Below are 11,620 nucleotides of genomic sequence, written 5' to 3'. Positions count from 1 at the left end.
ACCAAAATTCTGATACAAACATCAGCAGGTCGAAAGAACACACCTCTAACATTATGTGGAAAAACTTTCGTTGAATTTAAGCCACACAAATCGATTTAGTATCTATATTGTAGAGGCTCTCTGCACCTCCCGTATGGGTTGGCTAATGGAAATGAAAGTTACCATTTTTGGCACAGGATCGGCGGCACAAAACAGCCATCGCTCCTACTACACACTGATTATTATTAAGATGCTATCAATCAAATGACACAATAGTGTATGTTTGCTGTGGTAAACTGGAAAAGATTTGAACACGCCGGTTTCGCAGATATGGCATTCTGCTGCGCTGTCTTTGACACGTTGAAACCTAACGAAGTGGCACTTTGAAATCCAGCCACTTAAAAAAAACGTATGTGATAATAACATGGTTTTAATGTAAGCTTAATAAACAATGGCGTGGATTAACGGGTCGGAGATCCTCCAGTGCGCGGCCCCGTCTGCGGATCCTCACGGGTCGGCGGCAGGGAGATGGGCACCCGGCCTCGGCACGACTGACAGCAGCCATCGGTAGGACTGATCCACGGAGCCTCGGATGTCGTAGCCGGCGCAATCACCGGAGAGACCAGACAGCAGATGGCGAGCGTTGTTGGTGGAGGGCAAAGCCAGGTGGGCTTTCAGCCGGCATATTGCTCCACCTCTCTCTCTTTCCATCTCTTCTGCGACGGCTGTTGCGTTGCAACCGACCAGGTAGATGCCATAGGTAAGAGGGTACAGACGCCAAAACAGGTGGCGGTGAATTTGTCTGAGCGTTGACGTGATCGATATTATGTCCACAGAATCTCTGATTTTCAAGAGACTCAGGCGATCATGCATCAGTAGCGATGAAAACGATAAAAACATGACAAAACACAAAAAAGCTAGCAGAGGTAGACGGCCGGCCACTCACAACGTCGCCAAATTCTAGCTGGATATGTGTGCAGACCGAAGAGCAGAGCGAGCAGTCCCCTGCTTCCGAGCAGCAAACACCGCAACAGGTGCAGCTATCGGCAGGCGGCAGCAGGCAGTGATACGATCCACCGTGCTCTTGTGTTTGCCTTCTCCTTGTCAGCCTCAGTTCCAGTATTTTTTAGTTTGGGAAACGTGCAGAGAGATGCCTTCAGTGAAGCTGTTATTTTTGCAACTAACACCATTTAACCCTCCAGCAACACAATATTTTCCACCGTGCTTTGATGTCTTAGCCATAGACGCCGCCATTACAGTTAGACGACTAGAACTTCTGTGTCAACCCTATGACGTCACGCATAAAAAAATGAATTCGCACAAAAAGACAAAATGTGGCTCCTTTTGAGCCTGTTTTAACATGACTTCCCGGATAAATTATTATCCAGACAATATCTCATTTTAATCGCAAGGCTTGGAACCTTTAGAATCGGCAGCAAAAACTGTGAAATTCCAACAATTAAAATTCGTTTCATAAGTCCTTTAAATAGCAAAAGGATGGGAGGTTGTCTCGCGAGTATTCCGTGTAATGACGTATACGCATATGATTGGTGGAGCTTAACGGCTCGCATAAGCTCTCGTTCAATCACGTATGAGAAACATTGTGTCGTGCAGTGTAAACAAAAAGTTTAAGGAGCAGATCTGGCGGCAGAAAGGCAGACAGAAATCGCTGAGGTCCCGTGCTGTGAAAACTGCCCTGGTTTGCGGAATACAATGGCTGGAAGACGACTTGCTTTCAACTCCCCAGCAACTCTCTGCAGGTCTACAGGTTTGTGTGTTTTTTTCTACTTGCACATGACCATTTGATTGTTTAATTTTAGTCTTGTTGACACTGTACAGCACTTGGGACAGTTCTCGCTGATTTTAAATGTGCTGTATATTAAACTTACTTACTCACTTGCTTACAGGCAGATAAAATGAAAGTCCTGTTGAATGCTATGACCGGGATGTCTCGTATGGTGGCCAGCACTGTGGATACGGTCGTTGAGAGGGTTCTGGAGGGAATCGACCAGAGATTCGCTAGGTTGGAGGTAAGATGGCCGTCGAGAACGGCCTGGAGTTACATTCCAGAGAAGTTGAAGAGCGCACCCCCAAGAGAAGGCGGATACAGAATCCGAAAATCGCGGTAAGAGTAGGTTATTGACTGTGGCTTTAGGCTAAACTCAACTTAATTGTGTCCATCACGTGAAAACCAGTGTGAGTTGCTTTATTTAAAAAAATGTATTTCGTGTTTTCAATTTATAGGAAGCAGCTCGCCGCCTGCATAACTCACGGTGGCATTATAATCCAGATCAAGGGTAAGAATAAGTGAATGTTCTCCCAATATCTAGTTGAGTTAGACCCAATGTTACGTTACGTCAATGCAGTTTTTTTTTATTAACCATAGGCCTGTTGTTTTTACAGGCTACTGTCACCTCACAATATGGATGTAACGAGTCGCTTGAAGGAGGCGGTGCCAAACAGTCCGAACTTCAGAGAGGCAGACGGGGACACTATCGAGGGTGAGCGGCGCTGACTTTTACCACGGCTGGCACTGATACTTTTAAGCACTGGTCATTTTATTCATTCCTCTTGTTTGTTTGTTTTTAGCTGCGTGACGGACCTGTGTGCTGTGCTAGAGGCGCGTCTTGAAGCCAACCCGAAATACTCACAGTCTCACCACAGAAGAGTGAAAGAGAGTAAGAACATATACGCTGTCAATATGACTTTCGTTACTTTATAGACAAGTTGTCAATATGCTGTGCATGGATTATTTATTGGTTATTCCAACAGCTCCCAGAAGCCAGCTTCTGATCCAGGATGAGGACGTCTGACAACTCCCGCAGACCCTGCAGGGACCGGAGTAATGCGAAGAATGCGGATTCCAAACGGCGGCGTTTAGGCTTATTGTGTATATTGTAGGCTACAGCAGTGTGTGTGTATAGTTTTCAATTCTTTATTATCAATATGGTTCTTATTACAATGTAAGCTATGTACATTGTGTGGTGTGGCAATAAAAGCGCTTTAAAAAAAAAGTTTCCTTTTTCATTTCCTCAATAGATTCACATCATTCATGCCTGCATTAGCCTAGTCATAGTGCAGCTTATAAGAATGACGTGAATATATGAAGTAAACAAACATCCCAGGAATATTAGTAATAATCACAATTATTAATCATAATTGCTGAGTGATATGCCCATATAAAGTATGACTATATTAACCTTATTGGCCAATGGGCGGTCAGCTTTACAGGAGCTTTTTTATGTAATCACGTGCCTTTTTCGTCCAATACCAGCGAGGCCAGTGAGAGGTCCAGGCGCTCTCACAGCGGGGTGCTAATCGCTGGGCCATTAGCACCCCGCTGTGTGAGCGAGTAGGGTTCGTTTCCGATGATTTTCTCGCTCAACAAACTTAAAGTTTGTCGGCCTGCAAGCGCCCAGGTGCGTCCGAAAATTAGGCAAAATCGCGGATGTTCACTGCCGTCCACAGTGACACAAATCCCTCTTTTCATGCAGCGAGACTGTTTTTACATTCATAGAAAACCGCAATACTTGTGAGCGAGGAAGCACATGTGGAGAGCCTCAGTAATTTAAAAAAAAATCTAATTTCTCTTTCTTCTCCTCTTGCATTGGGATGATTTAAATGTCTCATTTCAATAAGAAAAATCTCTTCCTCCCAATATAAACTGGTGCAACAAAGAAAAAGACAATCATGTTTTTGTACATTTGAAAGTGCAAGTGGACCATCTTACTCAACGCCTTGTGCCAGAAGAAAATACTTGAAACTAATGTCTATGTTTAGTTTGAACACAGAGATGAGGTTTGATTATGCCAAAAAAGATGAAGGAGAATCCATTTATTAAGTTTTAGGTGGCATGCGCAGCCTTCTTATATTTTGACTTTCTCAAAGGGTGCAGCTTCTTCAGTTGTTACCTTGTACTGTTAACTATAGGACACAATTAACTCTTCCAGATTCAGATCTTGAAATTAGTTATGTATTTAGCAGGTTTGAGACCAAGTAATACGGATTTGTAAATCAGTGCATTTATGTTCATAGGATTTTATATGAAAATACATGCATGGTTTAATTGTGCTATCTATGGGCCGTATTACAATTGAAGAAAAAATTAAAAATAAGAAGCATGTTTTACTGACAAAAATGAATATATGCTTTAGTTTTAAATGATTCGTTCTTACTTTACATTACGGTCATTTTGCAGAAGCTTTTATCCAAAGCGACTTACAATAAGTCTTTTGCCTAAGCGACTTTTGCCTACCGATGTGTGTTTAACATTGGTAGGCAAAAGAACTTCAGGTCACAAGAAATCATAAGTGCATTTCCTTCCAAAACCAAACAGCTAAGAGTATCACTAGTGCCAGAGTAAGTGCAATAAGTTAGGTGCCTAGACAAATGGGGAAAAAGGACCATTTAGAAAACAAATAAGTGCGTAGGAAGTTGGGATTCTTCTAAGTAAATTAAGTGCTTCAGATAATACCTAGTTGAATTAAGACAAAAACATGGAAAAACATTTAAAGTTAAACAAGCAATTTATTGAGTTCACAACTATGTGTGAATTGTCTTATGCAGAATGCAACACTTTTTCTAAAAATCGGCGCATAAATGTGTAAAACCTGCTTCACACGTACAAGTGAAAATCAAAAGATTTCCACGTTTATGTGTGTAAAAGCTTTACGTGTTTTTTGCACATATGACTTTAACATAAATAGAAAATACTTCACCCCTCCCAAGAATCAAGAAGCAAATGTTTTTCTTTCAGATCAAATATGAGCAAAAATTTATTGATTCTCTGAATCGTGAATACATATGATGGAATTTCTAAGTCATTTTCTTTTCCAAGAGAAATATCTTCACATGTCTGTACACAGTTGTACAAAAAGTACATCACAATTTATGTATTCTACGGATTTATTGAAGATTACAGTGTCAAATTTTCATTTGATTTGTTTGTTTTAGTTGTCGTTGTCATCGTTGTTGTTTGTTTGTTCGATGTTGTTTTATACTGTGTTTCTTTGTATATTTTGTTTTAGTTGTCGTCGTTTGTTTGTTCGATGTTGTTTTATATTGTGTTTCCAGGGCCGTTTCTAGCTTTGTGGGGGCCCTAGGCAAGATACAGTTTGGGGGCCCCTAGTTTGTCAAACTACAATGAAGAGATTCCTAACCCTTTAGATGGAACACTAAGATCAATTACACTTTATGAGCAAAACAGGCTAGAGTTTAAATTAAACATCTTAAGTTGAACCACTCAGGCAAGTGAAACTAATAAGAATATATAATATAAAGAAAACAATAAATAAAATATTTTGAGTTTTTTAAAATATTAAACTGTAATGTACAGCGTCCCTTTAAAGATTGTACCCAATTACAAAGTAGATAGTTACTTTATTGATCCCGAAGGAAATTCAAGCATCCAGTAGCAGACATAAAGCAAAAAAAATGTTTATACAATTAAACACTTTAAAAACAATCTAAGAATTTAAAAAACTAGTTTAAAAATCTTAAGTGACAGAGTGAATTAAGACCAAAATGAAATATAAAGTGACCAGTGAAATACAGAAGCGCCATCACTTAAAGCTGTTGTACATCCTGATGGCCAGAGGAACAAAAGAGCTTTTGAAGTTGTCACTTTTAAGAAGTTTCTGCATTTATCTACACATTGTACTAGTTAAAGTATTAAAACTAAGGAAAATGATTCACTGCCACAATATTCTAAAACAAACAGGATGCCTAATATTTGTATATCACTTAAAAAACTAACAGTAGAACACTTCTAGAGGCCTATGAATAACACACCAAACTTAGTAAATGAATCCTAAGTAATGCCAAAATCGTGTCAAATACCTGAGAGACGACTTCCACTGAACAATGACAGAGCAGGACAACAACCAGCCTCCCTCCCTGCTAGAATCTGAATAAACCAGAGTCAATCAGTCATTCCCGTGGCAGGACTGACTGTCATTCTCATCTTAATATAAGCAAACTTTCATGAGGCAAACACTGAAGCCGAGTTTATAACGAAATTCCAGCCAGGTACACAACATTTATCCGAGACTAGCTAGCAGGACAAATAAACACAAAAAACGTCCCCCCTCCAGCTATCCAGCCCACATCACCCAACACATGCCTTACCTTTGTCCTCAGGCCGTTTTTCTTCCTCCATTTTTCCGCGACACTACTATAACTTCTTTTTTATGCCATTACGGCGTTTGTCTTGTTAACTTTTCTCGCTTTTTAGGGGAATGATGGGTAGATGTCAATCATTCCCGTCACACCTGTTGGCGGCCTGCTGCGCCACTCAGCGTGTGACAGTGCTGTACTTTACACAAACTCTACACACGGTCGCCAGCATTCGTAGATTTTGTTCGTAACTCCAAACTTTTCGTCAAATCCAATCGCTAACCAAGCCTAGGTTGCTGACGTTAGCTGGCAGCAATATCACTGAACGCTAGGTTAGCGAAACAATTACACCAAAAACACAAATTTACCAGCAAGGGATGCACGAGCGTCATCTCTCCCTTTTCTTTTCTTTCTTTTGTCAGCGCCAGAATCATGTGGCCTTTTACTTGACATTCTAAATCTTCTTCACTGTTAACGGGCATAACTCGGAAAACGTCAGGTAGGAGGATGCTCCACCACCTCCGATGCGGTAACTTTGAAGACTGTACCATTTCAGGAAGGGGGTGAGGGGTGTGGGTGGGGGGGTGGGGGGTGGGGGGTTATAGATAAGGTAAACACATCTAATTTGCCCAAATGGAGTAATAGGGAACACAATAAAGAAAAACAACGTTGGGCCTGTTCATAACTATTTTTTATAATTTCTTTAATGTAATAATATAATAACTATCATGAAATTTTGTTTTAACAACCTTAATTTTGGGGGGCCCCGCCAGGTACTTGGGGCCCTACGCGCTCTGCGTACTCTGCGTATGCGGAGCGGTGGGCCTGTGTGTTTCTTTGTATGTTTTGTTTTTGTAGCAGTAAGTAAGGAAAGACTTGGTTGGGAGAAATAATGAAAATACATTGTCATGAGAAGACAGACCTGAACGAGCCTCTGTCTCCCATAACTGTATACTAATTACTCCCCCAACTGTTTGTCTCATTTCAGTGCACTCTTTACTGGCCGACTCGGACCTGAGAGACGCGGGTTCTTTGGTGGATTTGGTTTGAATTGGGTCTGGTTTTGCTGCAAATGATCGGCGATATTTGGCAAATGTATTTGCTTGGTTGTCTTCTCAGGCCCCTGTTTCATTGTGCTGTTCTTTTTGAGTGCATTTTTTATCAATCTATAGTGGTCTATGGGCTTCGGGGGCACAAATGTCACTGGTTTGATGTCGATCTGTTTTTGTTTCTGCACCCAGGCTGATATGGGTGGAAATTGCCTATCCTCAGTCGTCATCCCAGGTTTTTGTTCCACAGGTTTACGGAGTCTGATCAAACGAGATGCAAATCTAGTCGAACCTGAGGGACAAGGAGTCAGAGGCGGACGTGGGCTAAACTGGGTTGGTGTTTGCTGCAAATCTTTGATGGGTGGTAAAAGTGCATGGCTGGTTATGTTCTCAGGCCTTTTTTGTACTGTTCTGTTCTGTCTCAGGGCAATTTTTATGGATCCACTTGAGTCTGTGGGGTGTGGAGTCAGAGGCGGACGTGGGCTGAACTGGGTTGGTGTTTGCTGCAAATCTTTGATGGGTGGTAAAAGTGCATGTCTGGTTATGTTCTCAGCCCTTTTTTGTACTGTTCTGTTCTGTCTCAGGGCAATTTTTATGGATCCAGTTGAGTCTGTGGGGTGTGGGGTCAGAGGTGGACGTGGTTTCTGTGTGATGGGCAACTGATCTCTGATGGGTGGTAAATGTATATCTTTTGTTTTCTCAGAACTCTGGTTGACTGGGTTTTTGTTTCTGAGCAAACCATTTGCAGGTCTTCCTGAGACTGGGGGATGCGGGATGGGTGGTAAACGTGCATGCTGGATTGTGTTTCTAGGCCTCTGTTCTACTGCGCTGTTATTTTTGAGTGGTGGCAACCGTATGTTTCCTGATGATTGCTTTGAATACCTGGTGGCAGGCAGAGGTTGTGATGGAGATACTTTATCGATGATCCCTGATATGGTCTGTGACAAGGGTTGGGCCTTACTGATAAGGATCTGTTGGCACTCTTCTTTGTGCTTTAGTTGTCGAGTGCAATCTTGCCTTCCTGTAACCATCAGACTTTCTATGACTTCAACTTCTTCTATATATCTACTAATCTGGTGAGTAACTTTATTCTGGATCCTAAATCCAGGCACATGTTTATATAGAATGGGTCCCGGGAGTTCATATGGTATTATGTCTATCAAATGTCTAAAAAGGGGATCTCTTCCAACCAATTCTCGAATATCAGTATCACAATCAGTAGATGTTTTGGGAAAGGTTTCTTCCTTTGGGGCGTTGACTTGTTCTTCCTGTTCCTTGTCAATGTTCTCCCTTATTTGACCTTGTGTAGTATTGGACCCCCATTGATCTTTCCCGAAAAGGCCAACAAACTGACCAGTATTTGTCCATTGCTTAATATTCTTCTGCCCTGTAGTGACTATGTTTGCACAAGCATTATCACAAGCAACACAGACCAGCTCAGAACGGCAAGCCTGCCAAGACGCCAACAGTGGAGGTGATTGCAGTGACACACGCCATGGCCCAGTATCTGCTTCTGTTTTGTATCCAAAGTTTTGAATATCCCACAAACAAATCCTTCCAGTGCTGTCACCAGTCACAAGTGTCTTCTCAGATTCATCAGTTATCATGTAGGTAATAACTGCATTGCTTACCACCGCCTTAAACTTTCCTATTTGTCCTCCTTTAGCCTTAACTGACCAGGCACCGATGTAACCACCTGCTGAGATTAGCAGTGTGGCTGTTCCAATATCAACCTCCCTTGTCTTCAAAGATACAACAAAGGGGCGTACATTCTCGTCATTCTCCTCCTCTGTAGGATTAGACTGATCCAGTCTTTTGACTTTCTTTTTAGTTGGTATCACACCTGAGTGACCTGTATCCCTAAATGTCAGGTGTGTTCGGAGGCTCTCTCTTGTTTTTAGATAGTAAACAGCATCTAAAGACAATGTATCCCACATGACAACATTTCCCTCATTAGATGCAGTAATCAAAATTTCCTTGTGGAGTTCCATGGAGCAAATATCATTCAATAAGTGGTGCTCCAAAAATATGTTTTCTCCTCCTTCAATGTCCAGCCTAAAGATGGTCTTGCATTTCTTTGCTGAAACAAATATTTTGCTGTCTTTACAGATAATCTGGGTCACATCTTTTGGCATTTCAACGGGGAGGACTTTGAGCTCCTGCCCGTTACTGAAGTTCCATAGTTTCACTTTCCCATCGGGAGATATTGTGATGACTTGACGTTGGGCTTGATCGAAGGCAATAGCAGTGTGCCCAACAGACTTTTCTGGAGTGACTCTAAACTGCATTGCTGCCTTTCCTGTAAGAACATCCCACACAGTCACAATACCACTCATGCAAACAGAGACAATCTGCTTGTAAATGTTGTGGTATAGCACACTGCACACAGGCATGTTGTGGGACGTTAAAGAATTATGAAAATCATTTGTTCCTCTCCCTAGACATTTGGCTATATCCGAGTTAGCCAGGAACAACTCGTTGTTGTGTATGTTGTAATATACAGTGGAAATTGGGGCCTCTTTCATGCCCACAATAAAAATCCTCTGCCGGCAGGTCCAGTCACCGTCGGACCATATACGTACATTTTTATCAGTAGATAAACTGACAAAGACATTCTCTGTTGGATTATAAACTATATTTGTGATGGCTGTTTTATGTCCTTTTAATATCTCTTCGCATGATGATGTTTTGTGGGGGAACCACACCCGCAGAAGGCCATCTTTGCCACCAGTCATTATAAAATGTGACCAAGGGGAATATTCAGCACAGGTAAAGAACTTGTCATGGTCCCTGCATTCAAAGACTTTTTTAGAGATTTTGGGTCTGACAGACTCAGGGCATGTGCTTAAAGTAACAACGGCCATGGATTTAGATGATTCACCACACATGATGAATGATTCCATACAAGGAAAGTATTGCAAATTTCTGAATGTTTCAGGAAAAATGGGAATCCTGAAAGAAACAAAATCTTTGGAAACAGTCTTTAGGAGGGATGAAGTGTATGCAACTGGATAGTGCCCCAGGGTTTTTTTCTCAAACATGTTTTTGCAAAAGAGCCCATTTTCACACACATCGTAGGAAATGAATACGGATAAAAATCCTTCTGAATCTCCAAAGGAAAACATACCTTTTTTCTCACTGTGGCTGTAGTTAATGGTTTGGATTCTTTTGTCTTCATCCACAATTAAGCAGAATGAAATTCTCAATAATTCTGGGATTTTGTTACATTCATAGAATAGCAGTTCTCTGTCAGATGTTGCGACAGCCAGCTTCTCGATTTCTTTGATGTACACTACATCATTGACGTGCATTTTCCTTTTGTGATGTAAAGGAGGAGTTTCTTTGTCTCTCTCGTACAAGGGAAACGTGCATGACATCTTAAAGTCATCAGGCCAGTACTTCAGCACACCATCTGTACTGATGGAGAGGTACAGACACTTTTGGTAAGGCCGGAGTTGTTGTGATGCATCCTCTGCTCCGTCTTTTGGATTGCTGATATGCTTAAAAGGGAGGCATATTATTTTGACTACTAATCTGTGGGTATCAAAGGTTATCAATTCAAAAGGTTTGGGGAAAAGTTGGTTCTTGTAATCCAGAGCCTCTGCATTACTTGTTTTATGCATAAGAAAATTTAACAGCTCCCCAATGTCCACAGTTTTATCGCAGTTTGTGTCGATCTTCATGTGTAGCACACGCAGCTCTTCTTCATCTACTTTACTGTAAAGCTCCTGCATTGCCATAGAAAATTCGTCGATGTCAAGGCCGCCGCTGCCGTCAGCGTCATATTTTCCGAATACCTCGAGGATTGCTGGAATATCGTCAGCAGTGAACATTTTTTCTGATTCTTCCAGTTCACTGCCGGCTTTACCACTAGGGTCATCATTCTTCATGTTAATGAGTTCGTCCAAGTCCAAGTCCAAGTCCAAGTCCAAGTCCAAGTCCAAGTCCAGGTCTTCTTCTGAAGAGTTTTCTCCGGGATATGCCATGTTTCCAACTATTGTATGTTCAAGCACCGTAAGATTGTTAGAAATTAGTGCGAGTGATATAACTTTGTAATGCTGTATACAGAGAATCTTTAATTTCACTGGGTATATGTATTTTGGTGAAGTCATCAGACTCCTTTGTGACCTCATTATGACACGGGTGAAACATTAAAGGCTAATTATGACATCATCTCTGAGGTCACGGATGGAGTGCTCAGAAACTGTTGCCTAGCAACGGGATGGTTCTGGACTCTTGTAGAACCAACCCCACAGAACAGCAGAGAACTCCAAAAATCAAAATGTTCCAAAGACATATTATACATAGATGTATTGCCCACTCTGATTCGTTGATGCAAGATGCCAACATATCCTTCATTGTGGAATGGGCAAAACTGGTCTAGAAATAAATGTAAATTTATCTGGATATATGATTTTTTTATTTGGATTTTTTTTTTTTTGGGATTGCTATAAACTCAAAAGCCCTTTTCAGTCTGA

The 11,620-nt window shown here is 41.4% G+C and overlaps 1 protein-coding gene across 1 annotated transcript; it reads right to left on the bottom strand.

The window, feature by feature from the left end:
- Positions 1-7,424: 7,424 nt before the first annotated feature.
- On the bottom strand, positions 7,425-11,128 carry LOC142376950 (WD repeat-containing protein on Y chromosome-like). Its single transcript, XM_075460667.1, has 3 exons — positions 8,333-11,128; positions 8,025-8,080; positions 7,425-7,434 (listed from the first exon to the last, which is right to left on the bottom strand). The coding sequence occupies exons 1-3, from the start codon at positions 11,126-11,128 to the stop codon at positions 7,425-7,427; spliced, it is 2,862 nt and encodes a 953-aa protein (XP_075316782.1).
- Positions 11,129-11,620: the final 492 nt, after the last annotated feature.

The sequence above is a fragment of the Odontesthes bonariensis genome, chromosome 3 (genome assembly GCF_027942865.1).
Source record: "Odontesthes bonariensis isolate fOdoBon6 chromosome 3, fOdoBon6.hap1, whole genome shotgun sequence".
Classification (NCBI taxonomy): Eukaryota; Metazoa; Chordata; class Actinopteri; order Atheriniformes; family Atherinopsidae; genus Odontesthes; species Odontesthes bonariensis.
This window is presented reverse-complemented; position numbering and strand designations above follow the sequence as displayed.